We start from the raw sequence: 18,149 nt of genomic DNA on the forward strand, positions 1-18,149 counted from the left end.
AGTGAAGGAAGTCAGTTTTGAGACAAGTCTCCGTGTACTGTAATTAAAGCCAGATGTAGAAAGCTCTCATAGTAAACATGGTAATCTCTAAAACTGATGACCTTACAGAAAAAGTGGCTTTTAAGAGATCAAAGTCCTATGAACTCTTCCACACTCTGCTCTGCCATTATACTGTCAATGCAGAATCTGCTCGTTTGGGTCATAAAGGTCAGTGCACAGCTAACTTCCACCTCTAAAGCAGAATGATGGTATCCTGCTTTTGGGTTTGTTCATTTTGAAACCACCTCTTCTGCCAGAATGATTTTTACTGAAATACTTCTCTGAAGTTCACATTGGGAGTATCAGTCTGCCTGAGGGCAGGGAGGCTCTGCAGAGGGATCTGCACAGGATCTACTGATGGGCTGAGCCAACTGCATGAGGTTCACCCAATGGTCCTGCACCTTGGCCACAACAACCCCCAGCAGTGCCACAGGCTTGGGAAGGAGTGGCTGGAGAGCTGCCCAGCAGAGAGGGACCTGGGGGTGTTGACTGACAGACAGCTGAACATGAGCCAGCAGTGTGCCCAGGTGGCCAAGAAGGCCAACTCCATCCTGGCCTGCATCAGGAACAGTGTGACCAGCAGGAGCAGGGATCTGATCCTCCCCTCTACTTGCCCTTAGTGAGGCTGCACCTTGAGTCCTGTGTGCAGTTTTGGGCACTGCACTGCAAGAAGGACATTGAGGTGCTGGAGAGGGTAAAGAGAAGGGCAAATAGGCTGAGTAGGGGTCTGGAGAACAGATCTCATGAGGACAGCCTGAGGGAACTGGGGCTGTTCAGCCTGGAGAAGAGGAGGCTGAGGGGAGACCTCATTGCTCTCTACAACTACCTGAAAGGAGATTGTACTGAGACAGATGCTGGCCTCTTCTCCCTGGTGACCAGTGATAGGACAAGTGGAAATGGGGTCAAGCTCCATCAGGAAAGGTTCAGGCTGGGTACTAGAAAACAACCTTCTCACAAGAAGAGTCGTTATACATTGGAATGGGCTGCTCAGGGAGGTGGTTGGGGGCACCACCCCTGGAGGTGTTCAAAAGATGGGCAGATGAGGTGCTATGGTTTAGTGGTTAGGGGCTGGGTTTTTGGGGGAGGGGCAGGGGAGAGGATGTTATTTTTTGTTTGGGTTTGGGGTTTTGTGGTTTTTTTTTTTCCCTGAGGAACAAGCACGATTATTAGCAATAAATGAACAGCCACAAGTATCTTGGCCCTCACATTAAATGTCACTGTATTCTTTCCTGTTTTCTTTAAACATTTTTCTCCTCACAGACCACTGAATATATCCTTGTTTCAACTGCTGCTTTTAAAAAATGTTTCAATATATAACTAGAAATAGTTATTCCTCAGAATTCATGCAATCATAAAAGGTATTTGAATGTATATTATTAAAATATTAAATATTGTCAGAGTATTTCTTATTATACTTGGCAACTCTTTAGAGCGACTGAACCAACCTGGACAACATAGGCAAAAAGAGCTAACAAAAAACTCACAACCAAACTTAAAGTTACCAAATGAGAATATTAAAACATTATCCCAATCCAGTTACCTTCTAAGCTCCTTTGGTGTGAAGTTATAATTAACTGTTTCACATCATCAGGACAGCTTTCCCTTTAGACATATCACACCAACTAAGTTTCCTTCTCAGGCACATTATGCTTGATGTCATCTTCCAGCCAAATACTGTAACATACACACTGCTCTACAAAGAATTGTTGACCTTTGCAAATTATTCTTTATCACATATTAAACTTAATGACATAGCTTTAATTTCTACATTATAGATTCTACATTATAGATACATTATAATTTCTACATTATAGTGCTGAGCAACCAGTGGGTACGTATGCCAAGAAAGGTTTTGAAAGGCAACTAACTCGAAGGTAAATCAGTATATTCTTCCTCAAAAAATATCACAAATTTTGGACCTACGAGGATGAATAAAACATGCCAAAAAGTTGTTAATTACAACCTTATGCAAAAATGTGCTCATAGATATTGAAGATAGGATTAATAGCCCAGCTTATTTTTTTCAAAGATAAAACCTTCTTTTATAAGGTGGATGTCACTGAACTGCTTGGTGCTTAAGACATATCTTTGAAGAAATCATTGATCATGGTGTATCCTACTCAGAATATTTTAACTAGTGGAAAATGCATCTGCTAAGCTATTAAACTAGCTTGATAAGGATATCATACCATTCCTCTGTGATTAATTGACAAAATTAACTTGTGACGAAATTGTAAGTATTGTTGGTTTAGCACTAAAAATAATTCTAAATCAATGGTTTTAAAAAAACTTTCAATATCAATCTTTTCAACTGAGATGGAATGTCTTATACCATCCTTGTAGAGTACAATGGAGCTCAGTACTAAAAGTCCCCCAGCTAGGTGCATAAAGGTTCAGAAGTGGTGGGGTGAGTATGATTGATATTGTTAGCTTTCATTCACTCCTAGGTTCACCACAGTTTGCCAAAGAATGCTACTGCAAAATCCAACTTGGTATAGCCAGCCAGTTCAGCTATTTGGTCATGTACTGCATTCCCATGCAATGCTGTCTGCAGGAAAGCACTGCAAATAGGAACAGAAGGAAAATCTTGCCACTCACACTGTGAGCAACAGATGACAGTTTAATCTAGATGGCAAGAAGCTCAGACCCACACAGACCCCTACCCTAAGTCCAGTAAGAACAAGTCTTCTGCCATTTGGGAAATACAACCTTTGGCAGCCCATTCCCAAGAAGCAATGACTATAGCAAAGGGCAGGGCTCTCACAGAAGTATGATTTGTCTTCAGGACACACTGCAATAGTTTCAGAACACAACAAAACTAGTTCTGTCTAGTTGGATATCTATATCTAGTTGGATATTATGAAAACTTTCCTTTCCATAGGTAAGTAGCAATTTTTTAAAAAAACATTCAAGTTCACTTACCAGTTAAAGGGTTTCAAAGTAATTAAATATGCCATAACTGCAGTAGTCAGAAGCCTGATCCTAAGACTACATTGTGGTAGCAGCCACAGGAAGATTTAAGATACTCTCCATAATTGTTTAATTGACATTAACACACTTCTTTAAAAAATACCAAACCCTATGTATTCCTAAAAAGATGCCAACAGAACACTGCAGAGAAAAGAGGGCATGGGTGCCTACAGATAGGTAGGGAGGGAAACGATACCAAATATATCAAAGGCAGTATCTACTTAGATGCATTCTGAAACATATTTCTAAACTACACAACCATATGAAACCATAGTGAAAGATTTTCTTCCGCTTTTCTTTTTTAACTCATAGTCATGCTGGTCTGCTCTCCTGCTCCTGTACATCTGTTTAATCAGTTTTCACTGCTATGGTTTTCACAAGCACTGAAGACAACACTTAGCTAAAAAAAATTATCAAAAAAAAGAAAGGCTGCAAAAAAGAGGGCAAAGCATATCCCCAGCTGCTTCCCTGTTGAAAAGTAGGTTATATTTGAAATTGTCAGTATGAACTCAGTAAAACATGAAAAAATTAGGAAAATTATTAATTCATTAGAATTTTAAAAAATTGTGAGATGAAAAAAACCCCATCAAGTAGTGTTCCTCTAAATTTATAGGTGATGTGCTGATGCCTCAAATTTGAAATACCAGTTTCTGTCTGAGAAGATTCAAATTATGAAATTTAAGCACAGTAATCCTTAATGATAAATATATCAAGTTGAGTTTAAGATTCTACTAAAGTGAGTATTTCACATAGTTACCAGTTCTCTGGCAAGCTCAGATGCAGTCAGAATATTTACATAACAGATAGAAGCAAAGTTATTGCCTCAGTGTACACATAATTTTTCACAATGGTAATAATGCTGGCAGAGATTCAGAATACAACCAGAGATTCAGACTACAACCAGAGATAAAGAAGCCTAAAAAGACTAAGTTCATTTTTGTAAGAGAAAATTATTTAATAGATATTCAAATAAACGTTTTAACAATAAGGGAAACATGAAGTATTGAGCATTGCTTCAACAGTGTTTCCAAACAGGAAAATATTTTGAAAAATACATTTTCATCCAGCAGTATCGGTATTACCTTGTAGTCCTTTTCCTCTTCATCTCAGTTTTCATCTTTAGTCTATCTCCCACAATTCTGATTATGGTCTTTGGAACATGAACCACATTTTATATCACCATATGGGATCTTCACAACACCATAGAAGTTAAAACTAGCAATTATCTACCAATGTTATCTTCTTAGTAAGTCAGGATGAGAGGACAGCAGATAAAGGCTGCTAGGATAATACTAATTTTAAAATAAACTTGATATGTATCTCAACGCAAAACCGAGAGGGGAAAAAAAATGTCTGAAATGCATAAAGATGAAAAAGGGAAAAACTTCCTTAGCATACTATACAGAGGTAAGTGGAACAGTGGATATCAGGGCATGTAAGGGACACAGGGTAAATATCAGCAGCTAACACAGGCAGGGAAAGCAGCAGCATTGCAGCAGCATTAAAGCTATTCTCAAAGGCCAAAGAAAGCCTACATCATCACTTTCCTCCTACCAAGGTTTTATATACTATATATATATATATATATATATATATAGACACACATATATAATATATATATAAAACCCTCTGCAAGTGAAGATATCTGAGGGGATATATCTTGATTATATTTAAATTATATATATTATATATTATTATGATTTTTTGACCACTCTGAACAAGTTTAAGATTAACTATTAGCAGGTATCTATCAGTCCAATAAGGGAATAAACCTCCTATTTAAAAAAAATAAGAATAAAAAAAATAGTATGCTATATGACTGCTTCAGACACAAACTTAGATTAAAACTACATATACACACATATTATATACATTTAAATATAGAGGTCTGAAGACAGCTTCCCCCAAAAGCTCACAAGGACCAAACTTTACTAAGTTTTTCAAATAAACTGATTAGAGGTTTTGAATTAGGCAACTAAGTTTTATTAGCTTGCCACTTGCTAGAATTGAATTAAATACTAACATCAGCAAATACAGCATTTGCTACCTTTTAAATGAATCTTAACTCTTCTGTAAGGAAAAAAAACTGTTATCACTTGATTTGTACACATAGCAGCTCTTCTATCTTAATTCATGTGGATTATTTAACTCCTAATACATGTTTAACTTATTTCAGTGAATGCTCATGGGGATAGCAAAATGTCAGTTTCAAATGAATACTCCAGAGCTAACTATAAAGAAGTAAGGCTGCTTAATACAATGGAAAGATGCAGTTAAGAGAAAACAGTATCTTAATATATCTTCTATTTTAATTTTAAACACAATCCAGCATTTATATATTGTGATTTTTTCGCTTTATAAAAATTAAGGCTTTGCTCACAATATTATTTGATCCAGCTCTAATTGTTTTCCACTGCTTCTCCCAAACGTAACATATTAAGGATTAAAGTGCTGTAAAAGCACACAGTAAACAGGCTACTTTACTTGGTGTAGCTGAATTACTGGTATGTGAGAAAATTCCATAATTTTTAAGTGTTGTGTATTCCTTCAACTAGACATAACAGTATTAGCACAATACACCGGGCTACCTTTTAATTAATCTATTAAAAATATTTAAATTTTACCTTATTTTTTCGAGAGAAAGTTACAAAAAAAAAGAAACGGCATAAGAACCTATTAGGTAGTAGAAACATGCACATTGCTAAAAGATTCTCAGATATGAATCATAATGTCTACTAAGTGGTACATAAATTATTTACCTTGGTTGTGATGTCAGCTTTATAACTGTCTTGCGTGGCAAAGAATCTTGGGAAGACTGAACATCATCCTACAAGAGAACATCTTTGAATTTGCTTTATATATGTAGGTGAATATGCTTAAAACATATGGCTTTGTCTACTATGTACTACAGATTTACAAAATGAAAAGGCACTCTGACTAGCTCATTGCATAACTTTTGCTTTCATTAAATGTCACTCATTAGATGCTATTTTCAAATTGTCACTCCCATGTTTTAATTTTTCCATACAAGACATCATCATTACCAGTGTCCTTCAAATTATGTATTTTTATTAACCTTCTTTTGCTACAAATACTAAAACCTTACACTCCTGTTTATTTTGTATATACTATAACAGTCCTACTGGTTAACGCTGACAACTTTTCAACTGAAGTGCAAAGCTCCCAGTTCCTATGGATACTCCAAAACATCCCCAAAATTATGTTTCTCAAACAATTGACACTTCCATGCAAGTTTTCTTTCTGCACTCAATGAAATCGGGTTAATGGTGCAATGCTTATATAGCCTTACTTTTATAGGCTGGATCTCTCCCTATTGGTTGGATCATTCAGGTTGGATCAAACCAAATTTCTTGGTTTTCAGCGTATTGTCTTCCAAGCAATTTTTTTTGTTTGTTTACTACTGAGGGTTGTGTAAAATGTACACGATATACAAATTTATCCAATTACCTAATGAGAAAACCACAATGATTCCATCATACCTCTTTTACAATCTCCTTTTTTCTGACTTCAAGAAGGTTAATTTTCTTCTGGTTGTACCTACTATTTACTAGAATGCTGCTACAGCCTCTTGCTGTGGCTTTGACAAGTATTTTTTCCTCTTTCCTCTCAAAGTTAATAGCCATTTTCAAAGTCCTGGCCATTTGTCTTTCTCAGCTCTCTCCTCATGAATTTTGAATGTTTTGAACTTGAAGGAATTCTGCAGTGAGTTTCCTTCAGCCAACAAAATACCATGGTGATACTTCAAAACAAGCACCTTTGAACTTTCTCCTTGCTCAAAGTTTGCAAAAGCTTTTTTGTAAATATCCTGAAGTTCCTCTAAGAGCATGCCACAAATCCCACATTAAAAACCTGTTGTTGTGGTAACCAAAGTACTGCAGGCATATTATGCTGCAGTCACTGTATATTGCCAATAAATCATAATCTACTTCTGTAATCACCTTTTTTTTCCATTTTATACAAATACAATAAATTCACTGAATAAGAACTTTGTTTTCCATTTCTGCTTTCACAGTGTTAACAGTGGGCTTGACTACTATGCTCCTAGGCAACATACAGTTTAAACAGTAATTAGTACTTCAACAATCCAGTGGTATTAATCCAGACCCAAAGAACAGGAACAATGAAAGCTCAAAGAAAAAAAAACTTCAGAACATCCACCAGGATAACTCAGAGCAAAGTTAAAACTTCACTGACTTCAGAATACTCTTACTTTATGCAAGTGAAGGTGCACATTCATTTTTTTAGCCTTTTGTTAGCCAACCAGGAGAAGACTTATTTGTGGCACACACCCAAAGGCACATATATGCACATGCATCAACATAAAATGTTCTTCACAAACTAATTTAACAATTCTTACTTCTAAAAAAAATACATTGGGAAGGAAGAGTAATTTGAGGTAGGACACGTAACATATCTAAGCCAGTACAATATATGCCATACTAGCTATGTTAGAAGTGTGAGGTAATCATATACTAAAGGCTGTACTAATCCTGCTACATGCACAAATAAACTGAAGCATGTAATTTCCTCTCTGTTTCAAGTGTATGAACTTAGGTAGACTTCCGAAGAGTACCTTGCACTCAGAGAAGAAAGCCCTTGTTCAGAAAGTGAAGAAACTAAGAATTTTGAAAGGAAATAATAAAGCAACTGTGTTTCTTCAAGGTGGTCTTCACTATGAAATGGATCTCAAAACGGTATGGTGACCTGAGCATCAGTAGATTCCTGATTTAAATAATTTCAGCCAAGGAAAAAAGCACAAGACCTTGTGTAGACCTGGTCTTGCAAATTCAGATTATGTTTATATTCATTATAGATGTTTTTGTATTACTACATTTCTTAAGTAATAAGCAAGGTCAAATCACAGGACTGCATACCATTAGATATGCCCTTATCATATGCAGGTCACTGAAGTCACTAATGAATTTATGTCCACAAGAAAACCACCTTTTAGTAAGATTCATGAAGTGAAAAAAAATAAATTACTTTAGATGTGTGGGGTTTTTTCAGCACTACCTGTTAAGTTTTCACTTTTTACTTTCCAATATCCTTAATTAATAAGAAGAGACCAGCAGCATATTTTTGAGCAAGTACTAGCAGCAAATTTCATTCTGACTTTTCCAGGCCACTCATACTACATTCAAAAGACACAGCTCACATTTTATTTTTGGAGAAAACCAAGAAAGATAGCTTACCATCCTCAGGAATGGAGTTAATGTGTCATAATTATAAGCACCTTTATCCTTGAGGATAAGAATATGAACAGAGTCAATTATTACTTTCTTCAAGTTCATTATTGAATGGAAAAGCCTGTGAAAAATTTGAAAGTCTTAGTTAGTTTTCAGTTTTTATTCAATGTGATAACATCAAAATTAAAAAGATTAAATAACTCAGAAGTATGAATTAAAGAAAAATGTAATTTTTAATATTCAAATAGCATGAAATAAAGATCATTTAGTTGTAATGGGTGACCAGAATGAAAAATTTGGAAGTGTTCTCGATTTTATTATATTCCTGACTTTCACACTGAAAATGAAGTACATCTCCACCCCACTGTTATGCTACAAAATATATACCCTCAATATATCAAATACTTTTTCAAAATACAGATCTTAGGAAAGTTTGTGGGTTTTGTATTTCATTTCCAGTATCTGTAAGGGAACAAAGGTAACAAAGTCAAGATTACCTTAAAGCAGGATTAGAAAAGCAACCAGAAACACAAAAATTTAAATTACCACTGTTTCCATTGCTTCAACTGCAACAGATGTTACACACTCTTAATTATGGAAAGCCACATAACTTTATATGTAAAGTGAAAAAAGCCTTTGCCTCTCATAACCACATGCATTTCACACTTTTATACCTTGATTACATCTATGCTTATAGAGAAAAAATACCAAATGTGAGGAATTTAAAACCTGTGTCATTAATGCTGTTGGTTTAAATCAGTAGTTTAAATCAAGAAAGAGTACTTTAGAGGTGTTTAAAACATTAACTTATTTAATAGACATGCACCTTTATCAATCAAATTTACTACTGCTTATCACGTTACGATTTTCTGAAGAAATGAAAATACAACATATAAACACATAAGACATACATACATAGATCCAACACTCTTCTTCAAAAAATTCCACAAAGTTGCTAGCAGAATAACGGTCAGTACTGAGAAAGCAGGCACCCACTAGATTTAAGAGCAATTCTCAACAACAGTAGAAGATGCAAACATTAAAATGATTCCTCATGTTGAAGAAAAGTAGGTTAAAGAGGATGTGGATTTTTCCAAGGTATATATGCTTAAATTAGCATATCTCTTGATCATCACTTAGCAGAGTTATAAAATGTTCTCTTACACAAAATGTATTGCAGAAATTAATAGCTTTGTTAGTAAAGAAGTATCAGTACCACATCAACTTATGTTCTGAAATATCAGAAATTTTGTTTGGGCATCAAATTTTTGTGTCATAGAATTAAAAAATATTTCATTAATGAAGAGCACAGGTAATCAAATCCACTTCATTTGCAAAGCAAAACTACACTTCCAGTACTGAATGTTTTAATAGCTATAGCAAATCTGTATATCTGAAGTATATACTTCTGTTTCTAAAAATCAAAGGGAAAATTTAAGTTTATAAGTTTATAATAAATTACCTAGTGCCATAATCCACAACTACCCAATCTTTAGACGTTCCTGTAATAGCATCATGATGCTGAAAGAGCCCAAGGTTCCTTCTAGCTTCTGTCAGCAATTTATAGTTATCCACTGAAGGAAATATACTCATCTTCTCAGATTTACTGGACTGTACCAAAGCCAAAGAGTAGAGGATTTCAGCTGCCCTGGAATTGAAGAGAATAATAAAATATTTATATAGGCTTAAAAAGCAAAAAGCAACACACATTTTACTTGAAGAATAAAATGATGGTTTTACATCTTTCCTTATGCCTACTTGTGTGAGTTCTTTAAACTTTAATCTTGCACTTTTTAACTCATTTCTAGACTCAAACAATTAAAAATCCCTGCTGCACTTCATCAACAACTAGTTTTACACCTTGTAAGCTTACTGCAAGGCTTCACTGATGGAAAATAGAGGTCTAAAATAAAAGTATGCCAGTACAAAGTCACATACCACTTTCACAAATGTGGGAGGTATACAGATCTGATCTTGAAATTATATATGAGGGTAGACTGCCTTACATACAACTCTGTAATATAATTTCCATTTCAAAAAGTGATGCATTGCACAAAAAATATCTTAAAGAAATATATTAATCGGTATATTCTATATAGTATATATTCTGCTATTATGCTTCCAGTGAAGTAAATTCTCCTAAAAACTTGGGAGTTTATGCACTTGAACAGTGAGAACACTGGAGTCAAAAACCCACAGACTGAACAAAATGCAGAGAGAGCCCTTCTCTCCTATTTCTAATGCAAAAGCTTAGCACCAAAATATTACCATTAAGTTCTCAATTGCTTCATGAAAATATAAAATTTTACAAAAAAAATCAACCATATAACTGCCAGTTGTTGGAATATCTGACTAACAAAGATGCCTACAGAAATCCTAGAAAACCATCTGTTAACTTTTCCTGTTTCCTTTCCCTAGAATGTTACAGTCCTGTTTTGCTAAGTCTGACAAATGTCAGATTCCCTTTGAAACTTGAGCTTAATGAACGTTACTCAATTACTTGAAGAAACCAAGATGATACAAACTTATGTCATAAAAGCAAAAAACAAAATAACACATTTTCTTGAAACAGCAAGTGCATGTGTTCAACAAAAAATAATTCTTAACATATCTTTCACACCATGCATTGATATTAACTATTAAAATGAAATATAAATATGATGAAACGAGACTTTACATCCATAAACCCATGGGTCCTGATGGGATGCACCCACAGGTGCTGAGGGAACTGGTGGATGTCATTGCTAGGCTGCTCTCCATCACCTTTGGTAAGCTGTTGGGAACGGGAGAGGTGCCTGAGGACTGGAGAAAAGCAAATGTCACTCCAGTATTCAAAAAAAGGCAAGAAAGAGGACCCAGGTAACTACAGACCAGTCAGCCTCACCTCCATCCCTGAAAAGGTGATGGAACAACTCATTCTTGACACTGTCTCCAGGCACATCAAGGACAAGAGGCTTATCAGGAGCACTCAACATGGCTTTACCAAGGGGAGATCATGTCTGACCAACCTGATAGCCTCCTGTGAGGATATAACCAGGTGGATGGATGATGGCAGAGCAGTAGATAGTTTATCTTGATTTCAGAAAGGTATTTGACACTGTCTCCCAGAGCATTCTTGGAGGTAAACTGAAGAAGTGTGGCCTGGATGATTGGGCAGTGAAGTGGATCAGGAGCTGGTTGAAGGACAGAGCCAGAGAGTTGTAGTCAATGAGACAGAGTCTAGTTGGAAGTCTGTTCGTAGTGGAGTCCCTCAAGGGTCAAGTACTAGGACCAGTACTACTCAATATATTTATTGATTACTGAGACAAGGGAATAGAGTGTCTTCTTAGCAAGTTGGTGATGACATACAGCTGGTAGGAGTGGCTGACAAACCAGAAGGTTGTGCTGCCATTCAGAGGGACTTGGACAGGATGGAGAGTTTGGCATGGAGAAATTTAATGAATTACAAGAAGGGCAAGGGTAACGTTTTGCAGCTGGGAAAGAACAACCCCAGGTACCAGTATAGGTTGGGGTCTGAGCTGTTGGAGAGCAGCACAGGGGAAAAGGACCTGGAGGTGCTGGTGAATGGAAGGACGACCATGAGCCAACAACGTGTCCTTGTGGCCAAGAAGGCCAATGGCATCCTGGGGTGCATTAGAAGGGGGGTGGTTAGTAGGTTGAGAGAGGTTCTCCTCCCCCTCTACTCTGCCCTGGTGAGGCCACATCTGGAATATTGTGTCCAGTTCTGGGCCCCTCAGTTCCAGAAGAAACAAGAACTCCTTGAGAGAGTCCAGTGCAGAGCGACCAACATGACGAAGGGAGTGGAACATCTCCCTTATAAGGAAAGACTGTTCAGCCTGGAGAAGAGGAGACTGAGGGGTCACCCTCATTAATCTTTATAAATATGGAAGGGGTGAGTGCCAGGAGGACAGAGTCAAGCTTTTCTCAGGGGTGACTAACAATAGAACAAGAGGCAATGGTTAGAAATTGGAGCATAGGTGGTTCCACATAAATATAAGGAAGAATTTGTTCCTTGTGAGGGTGTCAGAGCACTGGAACAGGCTGCCCAGGGAGGTTGTGGAGTCTCCTTCCCTGGAGACATTCAAAGCCCACATGGATGTGTTCCTGTGTGACCTGCTATAGGTGACCCTGCTCTGGCAAGGCCTAAGTGTAACACTTCGAACATCCCAAAGTTCCAGCTAAAGAATGTCAGAAGTCACTCTTTTGATAACATTAACTATTTTTACATTCTTCTGCCAGTAAGATACTAACTAACCTTGCTTTGTATCACTCCTCCCAACTTTGGTCTTAATTTTTTTTCTCCTTCCTGGCAGTCTCTAGCTTCTTTCTTCCCTGCTTTCCAATATGTAAAATTTTTCTCCTTGATGGTCAATGCAATGCTTTGGAAGTTATGTTGCATCGTCTCTTCCAAAACACCTTTTGATTTTCATGCCCTCACCTGTTAGAAATTTCTTAGTCTGTTTACTGCTTTCATACCTTCTTCACTAATTTTCTTGATTTTCTCAGATCTCTTACTCTGTATTCTTCAGAGTGTAGAGAGAAGGCCACTTTCACTATAAGATAAACATCCTACAGTATACCATGTATGCATTGTACCTTAGCTGTGTCCCAGGTCTGCAAAGCCTTCACTTTACCAGAGTAAAGACTTGATTACTTGGAAAAAGGAAAAATTCTGCTGCTGAGGTTTTTCTTCCAAAAGATACATGTACTGTCTCTAAAACTCAACCTTCCACTCTTTTTTTTGTTTCTTTTACTGTTGCAGCAGCCGTCATAACACAGAAAAACCAAAAAAAAAAAAAAAAAAAACCAGAGCAAAAACACCCTGTGAGAAATTCTTAAAGATTTCTCAGCATTACATAAGTTCTTCTCACAAGAAGGTCTGAAGAGCATATAGAGGCTCTTCTATATAGAGGCCCTACACTAAGTGTATTTTAAGGAGTCCTCCCAGAAGACAAAAAGTGACTTTTGACAAGTGATCCTCCTAAGAATAATCTGTTAGAAACAGAGTTTCCCAGTTTTAGCAATGGATGAAACATCCAGGGTTTCCACCATATATATCTATCCCAGATTTTTTTCTGGAGCCTTAAAGACACTTTTACCATATGTCTTATCTACAGTTGCTGCAGGGGAGAACCATTTAAATACTCTTACCAAATTCAGCACTAACTCCCTTTGAAGAAGATGCAAACACTTTTCAGGAGAGCAGTACCTTCTAAATCAGAGTTCACTTCACAAGCACTGTTTTTGACTGACTCTCAACAGCCTCTGACAACCCTTGTAAAATCTGCACCTTGTATTTTTCTCTAGAAAAGTCCACAGTATAGCCATAATGACAGATTGACCTGACAGCCACCCAAATCTGGTACAGAAATACAATGCATACTACCACTATTTTTCATGGCATCAGTATTTGCTGATCACTTGGAACAGTATTTAAGAACTCATTTATTTGGATTGAAAAAATACCATTGAACGACTGTGAAAAAATTTTCTTCTAAAAAAAATGGATATACCAACTAATCTTGTAATAAGAACTACATTTGGGGTCCAGTAGGCTACCGTTATTGTTAATAAACCGTGCATTTCAAAATTCCATCTGTCCAAAAGATAGAGAGTACTTACACCTTCATTTCTCCCATATTCCAAAACATATGTGATCAGTTCACTGAGTAGCAGTGCTCACCGTAAGTAAGATTCCATGGCTCTGTCGAGTCGTTTGTAGAAGGGTCGTGATGTAAAGTACCCACTCCAGTAATGATGATCTCTGTCTGCATAGGTGAAGAAGTCTCCACTTAAAACAGGGAAAAATGAATTGCTGCTCTGTCCAACCAAATTGCTTTCTTTACGCAGAGCTTCAAAGTAGTCTGATAAAGTTCCAAACTGGACCTGAAAGAAAATTACTAAAATTACTAAAACATAGTCTCATTTTCTTTATTTAAACATACATGGAGAATTAATATGCTTGTTTTTTTCACATACAGTTCAGAAATAGAGTCTTTCAGCAGAATTATACTAGAAATCCTATCCTGAAGAGCTTGAAGTTTTTCCTGCACACTTTCCAATCTGGTTGAATAGCTCTCCCAGAAGCATTTAAACTTCATTTCAACTCAGCACAGGAAACATAAAAGACCTGCTGGAACAGGTCACGAGGCAGGCCACAAAAATGATCAATGACGGAACTAGATGGACCTTTAAAGGTCACTTCAACCCAAGTCATTCTATGATTCATGAAATAAGAAATACTTTATTTTTAAAGTATAAATCAATTTCTAAATGCAAGCTAAATCTCAACAAATAAGCAAAACGTTCATTCGTGCCTTATGAGTAAAGCTCTAATATATGAGTTAAGGAGTACCTCAATATTCTGGAAGTACATGGCTGGACTAAATAAGAAATTTAAAAAGAATAGCAAAAGAATAGCTGCCTTGAGTTTGCATTTTCAAAATTAGCTCTGTTGTACTACAGATCTCCAATATATACTTAATCCAAGATGACTGTTGATCGAAAATCAACAATTTCAGCAGCTGTTTTTTAACTATATACAAAGAAATAGTGTTTAAATACGTAACATGAGGAAGTTCCAAAATTCATTACCTTCTGGTCATTTTAAAAAATACTCAGACAAATAAGGCAGTAACAGCCCTTTTCAGGGTAGCTCAAAAGACTGTACCTTTAAGTTTGAAGGTACAAGAGGGTACAAAACAAAAAGCAAAATAAAAAAGACAGAGGAATTTGTGTCAACAGTGCCAGCATTGAGAAATGTTGATAAAGGAGGCATAGACAGCAAACTGATTTTTGAATGAGAGTGGAAAAATACAGCAGGCAACCCCTAGTGAAAGTAGTAATACCCCAAGCATCTCAGCACTTAAAGACATGTGAACTCTTCCTTTATATAATCTAGGTTCTTAGAAGCTGAGTGTGACCTCTTGCCTGTGGAGTTAAAATGCACTGGGAAAAGGGCAGCAGTGTGGAAGTCCTCCACCTCAACTCACATTTACATCAGTTTAAAAACCAAAAAAAAAAGCCTCCAAATAATAAACATGCAAAACTCCCCAGGAAACAAAAAATCAGGAAGAAAAAAGTGCAACTAAATAAAGACACACTCCAGTGCCAAAAGTGCTCCAGCAGAGCAAAGTACTGGCTGATAAGTAACACAGAGCTCCACAGTTAAAAAAAAAAAAAAAAAGCCAAACAAAAAAACCCAAACCACAGCTTTTTCCATGACGAGCCCCAAAATACTGAGATATACTGTTTTCTCTGAAAACCAGGAAAAGCATAATATTTACCTTAATGTGCCATTCAGGGTGAGAATTCATATAATCAAACAGTTTCTGATAATTCTGGTATTGCTGATCCCATTCTGAGCTCTCAGTATACCGAAAATCATCCCCTAGTGGAGCCAACAGAACTTTAGTACGGAAAAGCTTAGACTTCTTTCTGTATTGATCTAAAATCAGCCAAGCCCTTGGGGAGGGGAAAAAAAAAAGGCACTTTAGAGAACAGAAGAACAAATACCAGCATATGATGAAACAATTCTTAGTTATCAAATTGTGCATTACAGTGACCCTAAACAAGAAATACAAAGCTATGCTATCTCATTTTGTAACAAAAAGCTGGATGCAATTCCCTGGACTGGGACACAACACTCAACTTTCTATTGTTGCAAACACTACGCTAATTAAATCCTCCAATAAGCTTATTAAGCTTCACTCAAGCAGTAGGTCAGTTTGCATCAATATGTTCCTCTGCCAAAAGCAACCTTCATTTTAGATAATGTTAACGTGTTTTATATTTAGATAACAATCCTAATCCTCTCCACTTCCTATTTACAATTACAAGCAAGCTGTTCTCATCCCCTCTGGATCTTCATGTCCTTGACAGAAAAACTGCCCATAAATTAATATTTGAGGAACCCAAGCCTTGAAAAAAAAAATCTAAAAAAATAAATCCAGCAGAAGTTCACTGCTAATGATAACTGCTACACCTTTAGCCAGCTTCTTACCTGAGAGCCAGCTCTCTTCAGCTTTAAGCATGAATTGAAAAAAATTAACCCCACTGATATTTTGCTTTTGCCTTTAAAAAAACAAAAAACAAAAAACAATCAAAAAACCCACACATGGCTTCACAAAAAAATGCAGTATAATTATCCTTTGACATGTATTAACTCTAGCAGGGTAAACCATCACTAAGGAGTAATAGTGTAATAGCTTCAGGTCTGATGTCTGGGTTACTAAAAAAGTCCATTTCCCTCCCCACCCTCTCAACTGCAATCACTATTAAAATCTTCAGATACTGACCCTCTCTAACTAACATTATGGAAATAATTTTACCAGACAGTATAAACTGTAATAACATATTTTAAGAAAACAGGAATACAAATGACAATTTTGAAGAGAAAACAGCAGCAAAATCCAGGTTCAAGTCAGCTTTTCCTTTCTACAACTACTTTAACTACTTTGAACATACATACTTGAATATTTGCTATAGAAACTTTTATGTGAGAACTGAATCTAGTCCAATATATTTCAAAGCCAGGCATCACTGTCCAGCAACTAGGTGTTTATTTGTTCATCAGATTATAGAAGTACAGAGTAAACACAAGGTCTGACTGTATCCTGGAGAAAGGAAGGGGATACAACCCCTTCAGTTAAGGATCTTCATAATCTTGCCAAGACTAAAATAGCCACAAGCAGTGGCTCCTCCCCCATACAGTTGGATTTACAGTTCTGATTAGCAAGTATTTATACTTGAATCAGTATTTTCAATGACTTTCAACAGGTAATTCTACCCTTCGATCCAGATTAACCCAAATTCTCCACACAGCCTGTGGTTGAAAACATGCTTGAAAAAAATGCAAACTTCAGGAAAGATTACAGTTAATGGGATATTCAACTTCGACGTCTCTCTTCAAAGCTCTGCTCTAGTTTCTTTCCAAATCTACTGAGAAATTCATTATGGAATCACAGTAAGTTAGGGGCTGGAAGAGACCTCTAAAGATTACCAACTCCAACCTCCTGCCAGAGCAGGGTCACCCACAGGAGGTCATGTACAAACAGATCCAGGTGGGTTTTGAATGTCTCCGGAGAAGGAGAATCCACAACCTCCCTGGCCGTCTGTTCCAGTGGTCTGCCACCGTCACAAGGAAAAAAATTCTTCCTTCCATTCACCAGCACCCCCAGGTCCCTTTCCCCTTCACTGCTCAGTCCCCAAAAGCTCAGTCTCCAATCTGCACTGGTACCTGGGGTTGTTCTTTTCCAGATGTAAGACTCTACACTTGCCGTTCTTGTAATACATTAAATTTCTCCCAACTCTCCATCTCATTTCTGCCCAACTCTCCATCCTGTCCAAGTCCCTCTGAATGGCAGCTCAGCCTTCTGGGGTGTCAGCCACTCCTCCCAGTTTTGTGTCATCAGCAAACTTGCTGAGTAGACACTCTGTCCCATCATCAAGGTCATTGATAAAGATGTTGAACAGGGCTGTATCCAGCACTGATCCCTGGAGGACTCCACTACTCACAGGTCTCCAGCTGGACTCTGCACCGTTCATCACCACTCTTTGGGCTCTATTGTGTAGCCAGTTCTTAATGCATCTCACTGTGGACTCTTCTGTCCCAGATTTCCTGAGCTTGCTCCCGAGGATGTTATGGGAGACTGTGTCAAAAGCCTTGCTGAGGTCAAGGTAGACTACATCCTCTGGTCACCCTGCATCTACCCATTGAGTCACAACATCATGGAAGGCTATCAGATGAGTCAAGCATGACTTCCTCTTGGTAAATCCCTGCTGACTACTCCTAATAACCTTCTTCTCTTCCATGTGCTTACAGACAACCTCCAGAACAAGCCACTCAGATTATAACTGAACTCTTAAGACCTTTCACAAATGAAGAAAAGCCCTTAATATCACAAGATTTTCTTTAATGCAAGAATTCCAAGT

The 18,149-nt window shown here is 37.1% G+C and overlaps 1 protein-coding gene across 1 annotated transcript in view; it reads right to left on the reverse strand.

The window, feature by feature from the left end:
• The window catches only part of MAN2A1 (mannosidase alpha class 2A member 1), a 100,996-nt gene that overhangs the window by 40,732 nt on the left and 42,115 nt on the right, over positions 1-18,149 (reverse strand). Inside the window, exons 8-12 of the mRNA XM_071731210.1 lie at positions 15,503-15,680; positions 13,900-14,102; positions 9,679-9,864; positions 8,223-8,337; positions 5,769-5,836 (exon numbers count right to left, since the gene is read on the reverse strand). Of these exons, the coding sequence (XP_071587311.1) occupies positions 5,769-5,836; positions 8,223-8,337; positions 9,679-9,864; positions 13,900-14,102; positions 15,503-15,680 (750 nt within the window). The remainder of the gene's footprint in view (positions 1-5,768; positions 5,837-8,222; positions 8,338-9,678; positions 9,865-13,899; positions 14,103-15,502; positions 15,681-18,149) is intronic.

Source organism: Heliangelus exortis, chromosome Z, assembly GCF_036169615.1.
Source record: "Heliangelus exortis chromosome Z, bHelExo1.hap1, whole genome shotgun sequence".
NCBI classification, from domain to species: domain Eukaryota; kingdom Metazoa; phylum Chordata; class Aves; order Apodiformes; family Trochilidae; genus Heliangelus; species Heliangelus exortis.